This window comes from Cebus imitator, unplaced genomic scaffold, assembly GCF_001604975.1.
Source record: "Cebus imitator isolate Cc_AM_T3 unplaced genomic scaffold, Cebus_imitator-1.0 Scaffold472, whole genome shotgun sequence".
Lineage (NCBI taxonomy): Eukaryota > Metazoa > Chordata > Mammalia > Primates > Cebidae > Cebus > Cebus imitator.
The window spans coordinates 709,116-728,935 of NW_016107787.1; the positions used below are offsets into that span (position 1 = coordinate 709,116).

The following is a 19,820-nucleotide window of genomic DNA, read 5'->3' on the forward strand; positions in this document are numbered from 1 at the left end:
TTTGTAACCAAGAGACTTAAGTTCAGGGAGCAGGACTAGGCCCCAATTGAGGAACTTAACAACATATGCCTCAGTGGACCTCAGAGTTGCTATAGACCAGTGACTATTGTGTGCCTCCATTTTCCCCCCTTCAGCCAGGAGTGTATATAATTATACTACGCACGTCCCATCACTGTGTGTTGAGTATGTATTGGGGAAAATGATCTTTCTCTTTAGTTCACAGGTCTTCAAATTAAAAGGAATAGTTTTCAAGGAGCTATATGCAAGGGTCTTATCTAAATGTAAATGATATATTAAACTGTGCACAGATTTCATTCAAAGCTTGATGGGACAAGGCTTTAGGAGTCTGGGAGGGAGGTGTGTATTTTACACATGGAAAGGATTTGAGTTGTTGTAGCCAGGGGGCAGACTATGGCTACAGTAATCCCTCCCACCTACAAAATAGGTTCACTCCTTTCTTCAAGACTCACAAAGTCCAACAGTACCTCGCATCCCATAAGCTCCCCTTATCTTGTCACCCTATCACTGCCTGTGGAATGATGGAGTCTGTGACTCCTCTACCTGAACCTGGTTGGGCTTCTATAACTGCCTTGACCAACAGAATGAGACTGAAGTGATGATCTATGACTTCATATATCAATAATGGCTATATTTCACAAAATGTGATGTGCCTCTGCCTTGCTCTGTTTATTTGCTCATTCTTGGAAACTCCCTATTTTGTTGTTAGCCTAAACAGCCTGAGGAGAAGCCCATGAGAAGGAGAATTGAGGTCCCTAGACCACAGCCATGGCTGAGCTTCAAATAGCAACAGCTTGTTAGCCGTGCGTATGAGCCATCTGTAAAGTAGAATATTCAGCCTCCAGTTGAAATAGCCTACTAATGCCACATGAAGCAGAGATGAGCTTACACATATTTGAGCAAAGGAAATGATTCTTGTCATTTTAAGCTACCAGGTTTTAGGGAGCTTTGATACACAGTGATAGTTGCTCAAAGCACACCCCTCAAGTGACCTCATCTGTTTCTGTGGCGTTAACTGCATGGATTCTCAAATCTGAATTTTCAGGTCACATGTTTATTTGGAGCTCCCACTCATGTATCTAAGTGTTAATTAGATGTATCTAACTGTTAATTAGATGTATCTCTGCTTAAGTACAATACATGTGACATTAAGGTATTGTCCTTCACCAACACTGGTTCTTTCTTTACTATTTTGGTTATTTTACTGTCCATTTATTTATGGCAGACATCTGGGGAAACATTCTTAATTCCTACATGTTCTTGCATGTGATTTTACATCTGAAATCTCTCTTGAAAGCTGACAGTGATATTTTAAAAATATATGTGTGATCATTAATTCATACAATTCATAAATGACTTCACTTTATTTACATCATAAAGCCCTGTTTGCTTGGCAGGACATTCATGGTTTTCAGCGAGCTGACCCCTTGCCACATTTCTAGCCTTGCTGACTATTCCTCCTTTTGCTTTATAATACTGAATTACTAATAGTTCTCTGAATACACGAGGAAAAACCTGTACTCCTTCAGGATATTCCACTCATCTAGGTTTTTGGCAGAAATTATTTTTCTTGTGGTTTTAAGACCCAGGTTCCTGTTTTCTTGCTAGCTGTTAGAAGAAGGTTGTTCTTATTTCCTACAGTCTGCTCTCAAGCCCTTGCCACATGGCCCTCTCACAACATGCAGCTTGCTCCTTCAAAGCCAGTGGGAGAATCTTACTTGAGTGTGCTACAACAGACTCCTATGTAATGTCACCTAACAAAAGGAATGGCTACCCCGCAGGTCCTGCTCACACTCAGGGGAGGGGGTTATACAAGATTTGTTTACCAGGGGTAGGAATTTTGGGGGCTTAGAATTTTCTTTATGGTAGATAAAATAACTTAAGTACTTAATAACTCAAGTTATTGAGTATACATATATGTATCTCTTTCCCAAAAATTGCCAAATAGAATCCTATACTTACCTATGGTAAACAGAATTCTAAGATGGTTTGTAAGATTCCTATCCCCTGGTGAATTCTCATCACTTTGGGAGGCCAAGATGAGTGGATTGGTTGAGTCCAGGAGTTAAGAGACCAGCCTGGGCAACATGGCAAAACCCCGTCTCTACAAAATATATAAAAACTGGCTGTGTGTGGTGATGCGCATCTGTAGTCTCAGCTCTACTTGGTGGCGGCTGAAGTGAGAGGATTGCTTGAGCCTGGGAGACAGAGGTTACAGTGAGCTGAGATACTGCCACTGCACTCCAGCCTGGATGAGAGAGTGAGGCTCTGTCTAAAAAAAAAAAAGTTCAATTATTAGAAAGTTTGGAAGAATACATCTTTGTTTGTATCTGCTTTTATCCACTCTGTTGGTTATTCATTGGGCTCTTTGAATCTGACAATTAATATCCTTCAGTTGTAGGAAAATTTTGTGTTTATTTCAGTGATGATTTCTTCTATTTTCTCCTTCTCTTTTTCTGTGACTTGCATTATTTAGATGTTAGGCGTCTTTAACTAGTCCTTCAATTTTATTACCTTTTTTCTCTTCTATCTTACATCTATTTCTGTTGTGCTTTCTGGGAGACTTATTTAACTTTATTTTTCAATTATTTATGGATCCAGTGTCTTCCCATCTCATTGAAGTTGTCTGTGGTGGCTTCTGAACCTTTCTTATTCCCGCATGGTCTGTATTTTCTCTATGTTATTTATTTTTTCCATGTGTTCCAGTCTCTGCTTTTCATGTTAAAGGCTTTCCTCAGGTGTGTGTTAATCCTTGGATGTCTGTTCATAGTTTAGAATTCAAAACTAAAACTAAAATACAGGTTGGAAATTCTAACATTGGTGAGACTTGGTGACTTTTAAATATGTATATAATATATATATGTAACAGTGATATCTGTTCACATTTTAGTTTTTCATTAATCTTTAAAAAATTTTGTTTAATTTGCAATTAAAAAAAATAGAGACAGGATTGTGCTATGTAGCCCAGGCTGGTCTTGAACTCCAGAGCGCAAGTGATCCTCCCATCTTGGCCTCTCAAAGTGTAGGCATGAGCCATCGTGCCTGACCTTTTTGAAAATTAATCTTCTTAGTTTCTTAGTATCACAATGGAATGATGAGAAAATAAAACAAAAACATGAGACTTTGCAAGTCTCTGACAGGCAGACAGTTGGGGTTGGTAGAGACTTGAGAGATGTGGCCAAAATAGCTCTGACTCTCTTTGGCTGACTGGGAGGAGAACGGTTGGGAAGGTGGAGTGGTGAGAAGGTGGCACCCTTGTAAGCTGTCCTTGACATTTCTGCCCCATGACGGATATGTGCCTGATCCTCTCAGACCATCACATGGGATTTCCCAGTGCCTTCTGGACACCTGGCCACATGACACCCCACCTCCCTGCCTAGTTCAAATGTCCTGGGAATGCCACACAGTGCTAAGATGGACCTTGAAGCCAGCTCTGCTGGGTGGCAGCAAGAGAGGAGGATGGAGGAGGGGCAGAGGCAAGCAACAGTGTTCCAGATTCTCACACATTCTCACACACGGAGAATGTATGAGAATTGTGTCTTGTCTGGGAGGTATCTATGGTGGAAAGTGGAGAAAGTGCAGGTAGCAGTGACAGAAGTTCATGTCTCTTAGGCAGTAAGCAGACTGAAGAGGTGAGCAGGGTCGAGCCTAGAGCTCCATAGAGTAATTAGACCTAGCCTGCTTTTTGGCGAATCCCAATGTCAGTATCTTCAGGCTTTTGGGATTACTCAAGATCTCCCAAAAAGGATAAAAATTCCAATTGAGGACAAAGGCCTAACTGCCGGCATTCTGGGAACTGAGTGGAAAGGGACCTTAGGTGAGGGGAACATCTCAACATTTGGTTACTTAATCCCCCGATTTCAGCATGGTATCCACGCTGTCAGCTGTTCCTAGATGTCTGCCGGTATGGGGAAGCAACAGTTGTTTAATATCATAGAACTGGGGAGGAGAATCTAGGGATCTAACTACTTCTCAAAAGCTTTGACATATTCATGTTTATTTTAGAGCCTTCCTGCCACTTCCCTTCTAATATTTCCTTCCCAGATCCAGACTTGCTTGACACTGATAGTTCCTGAGCAATTTTAGGATTTTGTAGCTAAAACTGAATTGTGTCTTAGTTTTCCCTCTGATGGCTTAGGGTTTTGCGTTGTAGGATCTCCTAAGTCAGTTATTTTATTCTGACTTCTAAAATTGTGCTACCTTTTCTCTTTTCCCTTCTTTATGTATGTATGTTTGTCTCTTTTAAAAAATCCCTCTGCTGTAGTTTTCCTGGGAGTTCTGGAGGGAGCGAAATTAGATGTGTGTATTTAATTTGCTACTTTAATTCAGGTCTTCCTCATTGTTTTGTAATGTGTCATATTATGTTAAATTCTTATATGAAAAAGTTTATTCCTTCGTTATCTGTTCTATTTCCCTTGAAATATTTATCTCTATCAATTAGTCCCACATTGCTTTATTTATTGTTTTTATTTGTTTATAGTATTCTTTATGATTGTAATTTTTTGTTTAACTTCTTATAAAATCTTAATTTTATAATGCCTAAACTTATAGGGGGCCAGGCACGATCGATCGCTCATGCCTGTAATCCTATCACTTTGGAAGGCCAAAGTGGGAGGATCACTTGAGCCCAGGAGTTTCAGACCAGGCTGGGCAATGTAGGGAGATTGACTCTACAAAAAATTAAAAAAAAAAAAATTAGCTCGACATGGTGGTGTACACCTGTGGTCCCAGCTACTTGGGAGGCTGAGGTGGGAGGATTGTTGGAGCCCAAAAGGTTTAGGCTACAATGAGCTGTGATCATTATGCTGTTGGACTCCAGCCTGACAACAAAGCAAGCTTTTGTCTCAAAAAACAAACAAAACTATATAGGTACCTTGGGAGCCTTTAATTCAGGAAATTAGGAGATCATTTCTGTTAGTGTTGGATTATTATTTTATAGACTTGTTTTTTACTTGTTACTTTATTAATAAGAGTTAAGAGAATTGAAATCCAAATGTTAGAATATTATTATCACACTTTGTTCTTTTTTGTTGTTGTTGTTGTTTTTAATGAAGACTGAAGTTGCTGACGATCCTCAACAAGTTTCAACTGTTCATCTCCAACTAGGCTTACCACTGGTTTTTATTGTTAGCCAACAGGCTACATATGAAGCTGATAGAAGAACTGCAGAATGGGTTGCTTGGCGTCTTCTGGGAAAAGCAGGAGTTCTGCTCTTGTTAAGGTATCTTAAACATTGAATGTTTACTATATTTAGCAAAACACTAATAACTTCCATGTTTTAAAATGTGGTGATTTAATTACTTATAGGTAAACTCAAATTTTTAATAGATTCTAATGTAGTTAGAACTAGTTGCTGAGCTAAAATCTGTACATTCATTATAAGCTTGATTAAAACTTAGAACTTTAAACCTTGCTAAATGAAGAGAGAGATTAACATGGAGACTAGAAAATCTGGTCAATATGTGTAAAACTTTTCAGTCACTAAATTGTAATTTTTTTGTAATATTTAGTTTAAGATTATAGTTCTATTTTTGATTGACATCCTGGGTGATTATTATTCTTCAGATTAGCAATATAAAACATTTATTTCCATTTTGAAAAAGGGACTCTTTGGAAGTGAACATTCCTCAACATGCTAATGTGGTCTTCAAAAGAGCAGAAAAGGTTAGTTGTTTTATGTACTGGTCTATAATATATGTTGTCCTAAAGTAATAATTTTTATTATAGAAAAATCTGTAAATTATACATTGCTCCTATTCAAAGATAATTGCTGTTAACATTTTGATGTTTTTTTCATGTGTTAGTCGGTTTTTTCCTATGTTTACATGTTTATATGTATTTTAAAAAATAAAATCAGGATTATGCTATCCTGTTTTTTGTTTAAAATAATATGGGGCTGGGCATGGTGGCTCATGCCTATAATCCTAGCACTTTGAGCGGCTGAGGCAGGTGGATCATTTGAACCTAGGAGTTTAAGACCAGCCTAGGCAACATTGGGAGATCCCATCTCTACAAAAAATTAGCTGAGTGTGGTGGTTTGTGCCTATAGTCCCAGTTACTCAGGAGGGTGAGGTGGGAGAATCACTTGAGCACCAGAGGTTGAGGCTGCAGTGAGCCACGACTGTGCCACTGTACATCCACCCTCTCTCAAAAAATTAACGAGAGAGAGTGACGCTATCTCAAAAAATTAACAAGATGAAACAATTCAAGCCAGAGCCTTGATGAAAGACAGAATAATGATTACTTTTGGGGGATGTTAATGACAGGAAGAGCAAGAAGATGGCTCCTGGGTGTGCTGATGATGTTCTGTATCTTAATCTGTGTGGTAGTTATACAGATATGTCTACTTTGTAAAAGTCCATCAAACTCTATACTTACTTAACATTTTTGTTATTTTCTGTGTGACTGTTATACTTTAATTAAAAAGTTTACTACAGAAATTTCTGTGAATCTTTGGAACAAGTTAAGTTTGATTTTGATTCCTCTACTTAAGTTTACTATATTTCTCTAGGAATCAAAATTGCTTATTTTGAATATAATGTTAAAAAGGTGAAGATATGTCGTAGCAAAGAACAAACGTGCTTGGAGCTCATAGCTTTATTCCAATATGTAGTTACAATCAAAAATACTTTGCTAAAATAATCTAGGGCCTAAAATTTTGTATTTTTAAAGTGTAACAGTTGGGCAATAGTGAAATAAATCTTAAGTAATATTTTTAATTTAATATTGATCTCAATAGAATAGAATGTAGCATTTTTAAAACAACTGGTAGCAGATAGTAATTTAATGTTGTTTATAGCTAAACAGGAAATCGAACTTATTAGTGGAATTAGTTTAGATGAAGTATTGTTTTGGATATTTTTGTGGAATGTCAGAATAATCAATTTTGATTTGCTCTATTTGTAGTAAAATTTTATATATTTCCATCTTATAAAGAGGTAGAACTAGCTGTTATATGTGAAATGTTTTATAGACTTCAGTATAATGTGGTTGTGACAAGAAACAAGTGAGGCTTTCCACTCCTTTCGTTGCCACCCTTTTCAGTGTACCCATTGTCTTTATAGAAAGGTATGCTTTGGTTGCTTTTCTTTTTGTAGTAATTGTGGAGTTAATTTCCTTTTTCATTTTTCTTAATTTTAGAATTGAAACTCAAAGGTTTAGTTTCATTTTAATGTTAAACAAGTGAAACTCTTTTTTTTTTTCTTTTTGATACAGGGCCTGGCTCTGTCGCTCAGGCTGGAGTGCAGCGGCACAATCTTGGCTCACTGCAACCTCCACCTCCTGAGTTCAGACGATTCTTCTGTTTCAGCCCCCTGAGTAGCTGGGATTACAGACATGTGCCACCACACCCAGCTAATTTTTGTGTTTTTGGTAGAGATGGGGTTTCACTATGTTGGCCAGGCTGATCTCAAACTCCTGACCTCAGGTGATCCACCTGCCTGTGCCTCCCAAAGTGTTGGGATTACAGGTGCCCAAAGTGTTGGGATTACAGGTGTTAGCCACTGTGCCTGGCCCGAGTAAAACATTTTTATGTCAAAATACTTTGCTATATTCATTTTTTTAAAAATTGATGTATTTCTAGGGAGTTCCAGTGGAATTTTTGGTATTACGTGATGTTGATTTAATAATATCCCATGTGGAAAATAATATACACGTTGAGGAAATACAAGAAGATGAAGACGATGACGTGGAAGGTCCAGATATAGGTAATGTATTATGATTCTTACCCCTTCCCCATCCTGCTCAGCACCCATAAAGTCAGTGAAATTTTCAATGAATTAACTTTCTCAAAGAATGCATTCAGATTTAAGACTCTGTAAAGAAACCTGGTGGTATTTATTTTGAATCACATTTTATCAAGTTGATTTGTTGAAAAGATGTAAGGATGCTATACTTTGTTTAGTTATTGGCATTTACTGTTACGTATCAGGCTTCAAACTTCCCACATGTGTGCCTTCATCCTCCGTATCAGTACTTTCAGCCCTTCTGGACTAGTCCGTGTTTAAAAACTCTACTTAAAAACTACAACATGATATTTCATTGTTATTATTTTTATTGGGAAGTAGAGTTCTAATAAATATTGTTATATTTGTACTTGTACATAAATCCAGTTGTTAATGGTATAAAGAGTAAATTTTAATAACATTTTAACACTTCTTTTAAACAGTTATTTCAGTCTTTAAAAAATTTCTCTTATTGCTTACATTTCTGAAGTATTGTATAGTTTTCAAGCCTTTTCCCCACATATTATTTACTTTAATTGTTATTCTCTGAGTTAGCTGATATCACCTTCATTTAATACATGAAGAGTCTGCATTTTCTGAGTTAAGTGATCAGCCCAAAGTCCTACAAGTGGCTGGTGGTGGGGCCTGAGCTAGCATTTAAGCGTCTTGTAATAAAATCTTCTTTATTAGTTACAGTCAAGAATACTTTGCTAAAATAATCTAGTGGCCTAAAATTTCATATTTTTAAAGTGTGATAGTTTGGCAATAGTGAAATAATTGTTCCTGATACTTCTTTCATAACATTAATCCTCTTCTGTAATTACTAATTTACTTTTTTCTCTTCTCCACTAGTCTAGAAATATTTCTAAATCAAGGATTATGTCTTGTTCATTTTTGTATACCATATAGTAAATACTTGAATGTTTTATACAGTACCATTATGAGCTCCAGGAAGGAAGCAATTTACATATCATTTTCATAAGGTCCATGCATTGTGATCAAAATCTATATTGTACATTTAATAAGAGCTTTCACTGTTACCAGTGACCAGTTTCTTGGTTTGAGCTGAGCTCTAGTTCTTTTCTGATATGCAGGGGTTAGGATTGCTTGTGTTCCTCTCTGGAGTCCTCAGTGGGCTTGTCATTACATAAGTAGACCTGTGTTCTGGTCTCTTGCTTCCTGCTTTATTCCTGTAATGGTCCCTATATGTGAACTTTCAGAGTTAGGGGACTTGCCCCAATCTCAGTTTATTTGATTCCTGTCTTCAGTGGAAGTTGCCTGTTTGAAGATTTCTTTGTGGCCTCAGTCCCTATATTGTTTCCTGACTCTGTGGCCTTATTTACCCTCTGATTCTGCCTTCTCTTTATAGTTTTTATTTTTTATCTTTTAATTGACCAATAATAATTATACCTATTTGTGGGGTACATAGTGATGTTTCAATATGTATAATGTATAGTAATCAGGTCAGGGTAGTTAGCATATCCATCATTTCAAACATTTATAATTTCTTTGTGTTGGGAACATTCAATGACCTCCAGCCTGCTTCTAGTATTTCTTTTGCAATTTTGCCTTTTTTGTTTGTTTTTCATCTTCCTGTTATCAGTAATCCATATTGGCCCAGAACGTTGTATCATGTTGTGCCTGTCTACATAATTCTTCCCCCTCGGTTTGTATCACTCCGGTTTGCAAAGGAAAACTAGATGAGGGTTAGGAAAGAATTTATTACCATCTGTGAATGTAAATCAGAGACAGGTGTCCCCGGAGAAAAATCGGCAAAACCTTAATCAGAATGAAAAAGACTAAATTCCGCAAAAGGACAATCTGAACAAAAGAAAAGAAGCATGTGTTCAGCCTGGGCAACATGACAGAATCCCATCTCTACACAAAATACAGATATTAGCCAGGCATGGTGATGCGTGCCTGTAGTCCCAGGTCTTTGGGGGGCTGAGGTGGAAGGATTGCTTGAGCCCAAGAGGTAGAGTTTGCAGTGAGCTGAGATCATGGCACTGTACTCCAGCCTGGGCAACAGAGTGAGATTCTGTCTCAAAAAAAAAAAAAAAAAAAGCTACCTGTGTGACTGAAAATAGTATGTATGTTATTAATGAATAGGTGGAAGGTAGAGCTGAGGAATGACTAAATTTACAAGTGATGGTAGCTTATTAGAGTATAAGAAAAGAGGGAAAGGAGGAAAAAGAAAGAAGACTGACAGGAAAATGAAAATATATGAATAAGAAGAAAATGCAGTAAATAAGAAAATAGATCTTTACTAATTTTGGTATTGAGAATTGAGAATGTAACTTTTTAGTGTCATGGGATTTGGTGCTTGAAAGTACCTTAAAGTTATGTAGTACAACTCCCATGCTTCACAAGAGTTGAACGTTGAGGCCCAGAGAGTTATGTGATTGACTAGAGTCATACAGTTAGAAAATGGCTGAGGTTGTATTGACATCCAGAAATAGAATTTCAATTTATAGTACGGTCATTTGTCTCAATAATGGGAGTACTTTCTGAGAAATGGATTGTTAGGTGATTTCACTGAGCAAACATCATAAAGTTCACTTACACAGACCTACATGGTGTAGCCTACTACACACCTAGGGAATATGGTATAGCCTATTGCTCCTAGGCCACAAACCTGTACAGCATGTTACTGTATTGAATACTGTAGGTACTTGTAACACAATGGTAGATATTTATGTATCTAAACATGTATAAACATAGGAGAGGTACAGTAAAAACATGGTATAAAAGATAAAAAATGGTACACCTGTGTAGGGTACTTAACATGAATGGAGCTTGCGAGACTGTAAGTTCCTCTGGGTGAGTCACTGAATGAGTATGAAGGCCTAGGACATTACATTATTGTAGACTTTATAAATACTGTATACTTAGGCTGTACTAAATTTATAAAACTTTTATTTCTTCAATAATAAATTTATCTTAGCTTACTGTAACTTTTTCACTCTATACATTTTTATAGTTTTAGAAAATGTTTTGACTGTTTTGTGATGACATTTAACTTAAAGCACAAACATATTGTACAGCTATACAAAAATATTCTTTTTTTTGTCCTTATCCTATAAGCTTTTTTCCATTTAAAACTTTTATGTTTTACATTTTAAACTTTTTTGTAAAAACTAAAACACAAACACACACATTAGCCTAGGCTTATACATGGTCAAGATTATCCATATTATTCTCTTCCACTTCCACATCTTGTCCCTTTGGAAGGTCTTTGGGGGCACTAACAAGCATGGAGCTGTCATTTCCTATAATAATAATGCCTTCTTTTAGAAGGACCTACCTGAGGCTGTTTTACAGTAAACTTTTTATTTTGTAAGTGAAAGGAGTATACTCTAATGATAAGAGTATAGTAAATGTATAAGCCAATAATCTAGTCCTTTATTATCAAGTATTATTTACTGTACATAATTGTATGTACTATACTTTTTTGTTGTTGAGACAGAATTGCACTGTTGTTGCCCAGACTGGAGTGCAATGGTGTGATCTTGGCTCACTGCAATCTCTGCCTCCTGGGTTTAACCAATTCTCCTGCCTCAGCGTCCCAAGTAGCTGGGATTACAAGTATGCACCACCACCCTGAGCTAATTTTTTGTATTTTTTAGTAGGGATGGGATTTCACCATGTTGGTCAGGCTGGCCTCGAACTCCTGACCTCAAGTGATCCACCTGCCTTGGCCTCCCAGCGTGCTGGGATTACAGGTGTGAGCCATCGTGCCCGGCCTTATTGTACTATACTTTTATATGACTCACAGTAGGTTTCTTTACACCAGTATCACCACGGACATGTGAGTAATGTGTTGTGCTACAACATTACAATGGCTACTGCATCATCAGATGATAGGAATTTCTCCCTTAATCTTAAGGGACTACAGTTGTATATGTGGTCCATTGTTGACTGAAGTATCAATATGTGGTACTTGACTGTATTAGAAATTATGTAGAAAATAATAGTTCTATGACTGTATTGTCTTCTTTCTCCCTTCTTTCTTTCTTTTTTTTTTTTTTTTGAGACGGAGTTTCGCTCTTGTTGCCCAGGCTGGAGTGCAATGGCGCGATCTCGGCTCACCGCAACCTCCGCCTCCTGGGTTCAGGCAATTCTCCTGCCTCAGCCTCCTGAGTAGCTGGGATTACAGGCACGCGCCACCATGCCCAGCTAATTTTTTGTATTTTTAGTAGAGACGGGGTTTCACCGTGTTGACCAGGATGGTCTCAATCTCTTGACCTCGTGATCCACCCATCTCGGCCTCCCAAAGTGCTGGGATTACAGGCTTGAGCCACCGCGCCCGGCCCCCTTCTTTCTTTTTAATGTGTTGTTACAGAGAATTATGAACATACCATAAAGTAGACAGAATAATAGAACAAATTCTTGTTACCCATTAGTTGGCCCCAGCCATTATCAAACCATGGCTAATCCTGCTCCAATCACTCCCCACCTCTTATTGTTTTGTAGCAAATCCCAAACATATGATTTCATCTATAAGTATTTTGCTGGGTTTCAGAAATATAAAGATTTTCCTTTTTATTGTTTTTGTTTTTGTTTTTTTTTTAGACAGAGTCTCACTCTCTCACACAGGCTGGAGTACAGTGGTGCAGTCTCGGCTCACTGCAGCCTCCGCCTCCTGGGTTCAAGAGATTCTCCTGCCTCAGCCCCCCGAGTAGCTGGGACTACAGGTGTGCACCACTACGCCCAGCTAATTTTTTTATTTTTAGTAGAGATGGGGTTTCACCACGTTGGCCAGGATACTCTCAGTCTCTTGACCTTGTGATCCGCCTGCCTTGGCCTCCCAAAGTGCTGGGATTATAGGCGTGAGCCACCGCACCTGGCCTCCTTTTAAACATTACATAATTAATACTATTATTACCTCTAAAAAATTAACAATTCTTAATATCATCATATATCCAGTGTTTGGTCTTCCGATTGCACCAGGCTCTTTCATGCCACTGTGCCGTTGCTAATGCTGTTCCCTTTGCTCTTTATGCCACCACTGCCTTTCTTCTCTGCCTGAGTTTTACTTTTCTTTTCATATTCAGCTAGTATCAACTCTTCTAAGAAGCTTTATCCTTTAATCAAGTTATATGCTCCATCTGTGTTGCCATACGATCTCTACAAACTTCTAACAGAATGTTTATGAATTCAAGCATGTTATTACCACATGCATGGATGGATGGATCAATCTATTGATTGGTCTATCTAAATTAAAGAGATGTTTTCACATATTCAGAATCCACTCATAACTTGATGCTTTTTGGATAAAATCCAGACTTCTTGGCTCATGTGACCTCTTTTGATTTAGTCACTTCCTAGTCTAGAGTTTTCTCTTGCTGTTTATTTTTTCAACCCCACCTTGTCTTAGTCAAATTTGCTTTCTCTCAGCCTTGTATGTGCTAAACTCTTTTATGCCTCAGAGCTTTCACATATGTTACTCTCTTTGTCTAAAACATTCTTTTCTTGATTCTATACCTGGCAGATTTTGGATTTCCCAATCTAAATAGCGCTTTTATAATCTCTCAGTATTTCCTTTACCTTTCTCATAAACTGGTCATAATTTGTAATTATGTATTGATTCAGTGATCAGTTTGTCAGACTTTTCCAAAGATAGAAGTTTCATTTGGTCAGGACTATGTCTGTTTACCAGTTTTCCTAGTGTCTACCACAATGCTTGGCATACAGTAGAGGCAAAGTAAACAAAATAATACTATTAATATTCTTTCTAGAACAAGTTTTAATTTTGAAATTGACCAGAACCTTACAACTTCTAGGTCAGGAAGCATCTCAGAGTCAGTTAAGGAACTGGAAAGTTTTCTAAATATCATGTATCCTAAGTATTAAGATAGAATGAATTCAAAAGTTTGTATAAAGTACTGAATTCTTATATGCATCTTATGAGAAGAGCTTAAATATTTCTCATTGTACATCAATATTTAAATTAATTTCTTTTTCAACATTTTAGTTACTCAGGATGATGAAGTGGCAGAAACTGTTTACAGAGATAGGAAGAGGAAATTACCTTTGGAACTGACAGTGGAACTAACAGAAGAAACATTTAATGCAACAGTGATGGCTTCTGACAACATAGTACTCTTCTATGTTGATTGTGAGTATGAGCCTTTAGAGATGACTATTACATATTAGGACATTTAAAAACACACACATTTAATTTTTGGCATTCCATATATTGCATGTTGTAAAAGGAAATTGCTTTCATATGTCTCAAATAGACTGTGTACCCTGAAGCATTTACTTCTGATTCTGCGATTGTGCAGTTTATATCTGATTTACAAATTAAAGGTTAATGATTAAACTAGATTTTCATTAATTCTGAAAAATTGTGGCTCACGCTAATGATTTTTAATATATTATTATAGATTTATAGTAAGTATATTGCTTTAATCTTCAAATCATAGCCATTTAGCTATATTGCTTGCAGTACAAGTACAGAAAATCAGTTGCATTTGGAACTCTTTTAAGTGTTTGGACTATTTTGAGAAATGTATAATAGAATTTTCTGATTAACAATAATTTGGGGAGACATAAATCTGTATACCTGTTATATATCAGTTTGGATGCTTTGGAGATACTCATGTAATATCTGTTGAATTTTTAATTTTCATGTAGGGCAAGCAGTATCCATGGCATTTTTACAATCCTATATTGATGTGGCAATTAAACTGAAAGGTATTGTACTGTGCTATGCATGCTTATTATTCAAATTTTGAGCTGTAGCTATTTGTGAAACTGTGTCATGCAAAAAATGTAGAAAATCACGTAAAATTTCGGATTACTATGTTTGTGTCTCCAGGGTTAAGTTAACGAACGAGGAGTTTCAAGAGTGCTTACAAGCATTCACTTTGAATTGTCTTCATAGAACTGTCCTTAGTAGAAAGTAGAGAGCCTATATATTAAGTACTTGTGGTTACACAGTTAATCTAGCAACATTTTTGGTTCAAGTCAGTCATTCAGCAAGCATTTATGAGTGCCTACCCTGTGCCAGTTACTCCAGTTAAATACTGGAGATAAAAATTTGGCAGATAAGACCCAGTCTTTCAGTCTAATGAGAGATTAAGGATCCCTGTGTTATTGAAACTATATAGTTTACTCTTCATGAATGGAATGCTCTTTAATATCCAGAACCTTTTTATGTTAACTGTCCTATGCAACCTGATTTAATAGTGGGCAAATACAGATCCAAGGAATGGACTTTAACTGAGAATGTCTGTGCTACCATCTCAGCAAAGACATAGGGAAAAGGAGTGAGGCCTGTTAGTAAGAGAGGTGATGATGGATTAGGTGTGCTTAATGTAGGTTCCTTATGGTTAGGTAGTATGCCTTATATCAGCTTTCTGGGCTTGGCATAATGCCTTATATTGCACAATATCTGGTTTTTGATAATTGTTGAATAAATGAATAATAGAGTTTCATAAATTTTGTTTCATTTAATGGAAACTGTGTACTGATGTACAACTTATTTACACTTTGAAGCTTTTGGTAACTCAATAAATTGATTCCAGACACTCAACCCTAAATGGTAAGTTGTACATCAGTACACAGTTTACATTAAGTGAAACAAAATTATTATTTTTATTATTAAGTTTTTTTTATTTCCATAGGTTATTGGGTAACAGGTGGTGTTTGGTTACGTAAATAAAATCTTTGGTGGTGATTTGTGAGGTTTTGGTGCACCCATCACCCAAGCAGTATACACTGTACCCAGTTTGTGGCCTTTTATTCCTTACCCCCTTCCCACCCTTTCTTGAGTCCCCACTGTCCATTTTGTCCTTCTTATGCCTTTGAATCCTCATAGCTTAACTCCCACATATGAGTGAGAAGATGTGATATTTAGTTTTCCATTCCTGAGTTTCAGTAATAGTCTCCTGTCTCATCCAGGTTGCTGCAAATGCCATTAATTCATTCCTTTTTATGGCTGAGTAGCATTCCATTGTGTGTATGTATGTATATATATATACATACACATGTACATATATATACATACACATATACATACACATACACACACTACAGTTTCTTTGTCCACTCATTGATTGATGGGCATTTGGGTTGGTCCCATGTTTTTGCAATTGCAAATTGTGCTGCTATAAACGTGTGTGCAAGTATCTTTTTCATATTATGACTTATTTTCCTCTGGGTAGATATCCAGTAGTGGGATTCCTGGATCAAGTTCCTTTTAGTTTTTTAAGGATCTCCACACTGTTTTCCATAGTGGTTGTACTAGTTTATATTCCTGCCAGCAGTGTAGAAGTGTTCCCTGTTCACCGCTTCCATGCCAACATCTATTATTTTTTGATTTTTTGATTATGGCCATTCTTGCGGGAATAAGGTGATATCACATTGTGGTTTTGATTTGCATTTCCCTGATCATTAGTGATGTTGAGTATTTTTTCATACATTTATTGACCGTTTGTATATCTTCTTTTGTAATTATTTATTCATGTCCTTAGCCCACTTTTTGATGGGATTGTTGTTGTTTTTTTCTTGCTAATTTGCTTGAGTTCATTTTAGATTCTGGATATTAGTCCTTTGTCAGATGTATAGATTGTGAAGATTTTCTCCAACAGTGTGGATTGTCTGTTTACTCTGCTGACCATTCCTTTTGCTAGGTAAAAGCTCTTTAGTTTAATTAAGTCTCAGCCATTTATCTTTGTTTTTATTGCATTTGCTTTGGGATTCTTGGTCATGAAATTCTTGCCTAAGCCAGTGTCTAGAAGGATTTTCCAATGTTGTCTTCTAGAATTTTTATAGTTTCAGATCTTAGATTTAAGTCTTTGATCTATCTTGAGTTGATTCTGTATAAGGTGAGAGATGAGGATCCAATTTCATTCTCCTACAGATAGCTTGCCAGTTATCTCAATACCATTTGTTGAATAGGGTATCCTTTCCACACTTGATGTTTTTGTTTGCTTTGTCAAAGATCAGTTGGCTGTAAGTATCTATCAGCATTTATCTCTGGATTCTCTGTTCTTTTCCGTTGGTCTCTGTGCCAAGTTTTATGCCAGTACCATCCTGTTTTGGTGACTATGGCCTTACAGTATAGTTTGAAATCAAGTAATGTGACGCCTCCAGATTTGTTTTTTTTTTACTTAATCTTGCTTTGGCTATGTGGGCTCTTTTTTGTTTCCATATGAATTTTAAGATTGTTTTTTCTAGTTCTGTGAAGAACTAGGAAAATGATGGTGGTGTTATGATGGGAATTGTGTTGAATTTGTGGATTGCTTTTGGCAATATGGTCATTTTCACAATATTGATTCTACCCATCCATGAACATGAGATGTATTTCCATTCATTTTTGTCATCCATGGTTTCTTTCAGCAGTGTTTTGTAGTGTTCCTTGTAGTGGTCTTTCAGCTCCTTGATTAGGTATATTCCTCAGTGTTTTATTTTATTTTTCCAGCAGTTGTAAAAGGGGTTGAACTCTGGACTTGATTCTCAGCTTGGTTGCCGTTGGTGTATAGAAGAGCTATTGATTTGCGTGCATGGATTCTGTATCTGGAAACTTTGTTGAATTCTTTTGTCACTTCTAGGAGCTTTCTGGATGAATCTTTAGGGTTTTCTAGATAAACAATCATGTCATTGGAAATCAGCGACAGCTTGACTTCCCTCTTTACCAATTTGGATGCCTTTATTTCTTTCTCTTGTCTGATTGCTCTGGCTAAGACTTCCATTACTGTGTTGAAGAGGAGTGGTGAGAGTAGGCATCCTTGTCTTATTCCAGTTCTCAGAGGAAATGCTTTCAGCTTTTCCACATTATTGTTGGCAGTGGGTTTGTTATAGATGGCTTTTATTACATTGAGGTATATCCCTTGTATGCCAATTTTGCTGAGAGTTTTAATCAGAATGGAATGCTGGATTTTGTTGAATGCTTTTTCTGTGTCTATTGAGATGAATATGTGATTTTTGTTTTTGACTCTTTTTATGTGGTATATCACATTTATTGACTTGTGTATTTTAATCATCCCCGCATCCCTGGTATGAAACCCACTTGATCATGGCGCATTATCTCTTTGGTATGTTGTTGGATTCAGTTAGCTAGTGTTTTGTTGAGGATTTTGGTATCTATCTTCATCAGGGATATTGGTCTGTAGTTTTCCTTTTTTGGTTATGTTTTTTCCTAGGGTTTGGTATTAGAGTGATACTGGTGTCATAGAATGATTTAGGGATAGTTCCCTCTTTATCTTCTGGAATGGTGTCAGTAGGATTAATACCAGTTGTTCTTTGAATGTCTGGTAGGATTCTCCTGTGAATCTGTCTAATACTGAACTTATTTTTTGTTAATTTTATTACCATTTTCAATCTCACTTGCTTGTTATTCTTCTGTTTAGAATATCTAATTGTTCCTGTTTTAAGCTAGGAAAGTGGTATCTTTCCAGGAATTTATCCATCTCCTCTAGGTTTTTCAGTTTATGTGCATAAAGGTGTTCTGAATGATCTTTTGTATTTCTGTGGTGTCAGTGTAGTATTTCTGGTTTCATTTCTAATAGAGCTTATTTGGATTTTCTCTTTTCTTGGTTAATCTTTCAAATGGTCTATCAGTTTTGTTTATCTTTTCAAATAATCAGCTTTTTGTTTAATTTATTTTTGAATTTTTTTTGTTTGTTTCAATTTCATTTAGTTCTTCTCTGATCTTGGTTATTTCCTTTCTTCTGCTGGGTTGAGGTTTGGTTTACTCTTGTTTCTCTAGTTCCTTGATCTATGACCTATGTGTGCTCTTTCAGACTTTGATGTAAGCATTTAGGGCTATGAACTTTCCTCTTAGCACCGTCTTTGCTAGTTGATAGATTGTGTCACTATTGTCATTCAGTTTGAAGAATTTTTAAATTTCAATCATGATTTCATTTTTGACCCAATGATAATTCAAGAGCAAGTTGTTTAATTTCCATGTATTTGCATGGTTTTGAAGGTTCCTTTTGGAATTGATTTCCAGTTTTATTCCACTGTGGTCTGAGAGAGTACTTGATATAATTTCAGTTTTCTTGGATTTATTGAGGCTCATTTTGTGGCCTATCATATGATCTACCTTGCAGAAAGTCCGATGCACTGTTGAATAGAATGTATATTCTGTGGTTGTTGGGTAGAATGTTCTGTAAATCTCTTAAGTCCATTTGTACCAGGGTATAGTTTAAATCCATTGTTTTTTTTTTTTGATCTTCTGTCTTGATACTTCTAGTGCTGTCAGTGGAATATTGAAGTCTCCTACTATTATTGTGTTGCTATCTCATTTCATAGGTCTATTAGTAAATGTTTTATAAATTTAGGCGCCCCAATGTTAGGTGCGTATATATTTAGGATTGTGATATTTTCCTGTTGGACAAGGCCTTTTATCATTATATAATGACTCTTTTTGTCTATTTTTTTCTTCTTTTTTTTTTAATTTAAGTTCTGGGGTACATGTGCAGATTGTGCAGGTTTGTTACATAGGTATACATGTGCCATGGTAGTTTGCTGCATCCATTCCCCTCTCATCTACCTTAGATGTTTCTCCTAATGTTATCCCTCCCCAATCTCCCCACCCCCTGCCATCCCTCCCCTAGCTCCCCCACGCCCTAACAGGCCCCAGTGTGTGATGTTCCCCTCCCTGTGTCCATGTGTTCTCATTGTTCAGCACCCACTTATGTGTGAGAACATGTGGTGTTTGGTTTTCTGTTCTTAAGTCAGTTTGCTGAGAATGGTGGTTTCCAGCTTCATCCATGTCCCTGCAAAGGACATGAACTCATCCTTTTTCTTGGCTGCATAGTATTCTATGGTGTGTACGTGCCAAATTTTCTTTATCCAGTCTATCATCGATGGGCAATTGGGTTGGTTCCATGTCTTTGCTATTGTAAGTAGTGCCGCAGTAAACATACATGTGCATGTGTCTTTATAATTGACTGTTTTATAATCCTTTGTATATGTACCCAGTAATCGGATTGCTGGGTCACATGGTATTTCTAGTTCTGTATCCTTAAAGAATCGCCACACTGTTTTTCACAATGGTTGAACTAATTTACAGTCCCACCAACAATGTAAAAGTGTTACTATTTCTCCACATCCTCTCCAGTATCT

The 19,820-nt window shown here is 36.8% G+C and overlaps 1 protein-coding gene across 10 annotated transcripts in view; it reads left to right on the forward strand.

The window, feature by feature from the left end:
- TXNDC16 (thioredoxin domain containing 16) overlaps positions 1 to 19,820 on the forward strand; it is a 115,026-nt gene that overhangs the window by 44,558 nt on the left and 50,648 nt on the right. For 9 of the 10 annotated variants that reach the window (XM_017512407.2, XM_017512408.2, XM_017512406.2 and 6 more), the window contains 5 exons: positions 5,073 to 5,239; positions 5,622 to 5,682; positions 7,601 to 7,724; positions 13,717 to 13,860; positions 14,382 to 14,441. In XM_017512407.2, coding sequence (XP_017367896.1) covers positions 5,073 to 5,239; positions 5,622 to 5,682; positions 7,601 to 7,724; positions 13,717 to 13,860; positions 14,382 to 14,441 — 556 coding nt within the window. The remainder of the gene's footprint in view (positions 1 to 5,072; positions 5,240 to 5,621; positions 5,683 to 7,600; positions 7,725 to 13,716; positions 13,861 to 14,381; positions 14,442 to 19,820) is intronic. The other variant, XM_017512410.2, reaches the window with a different exon arrangement.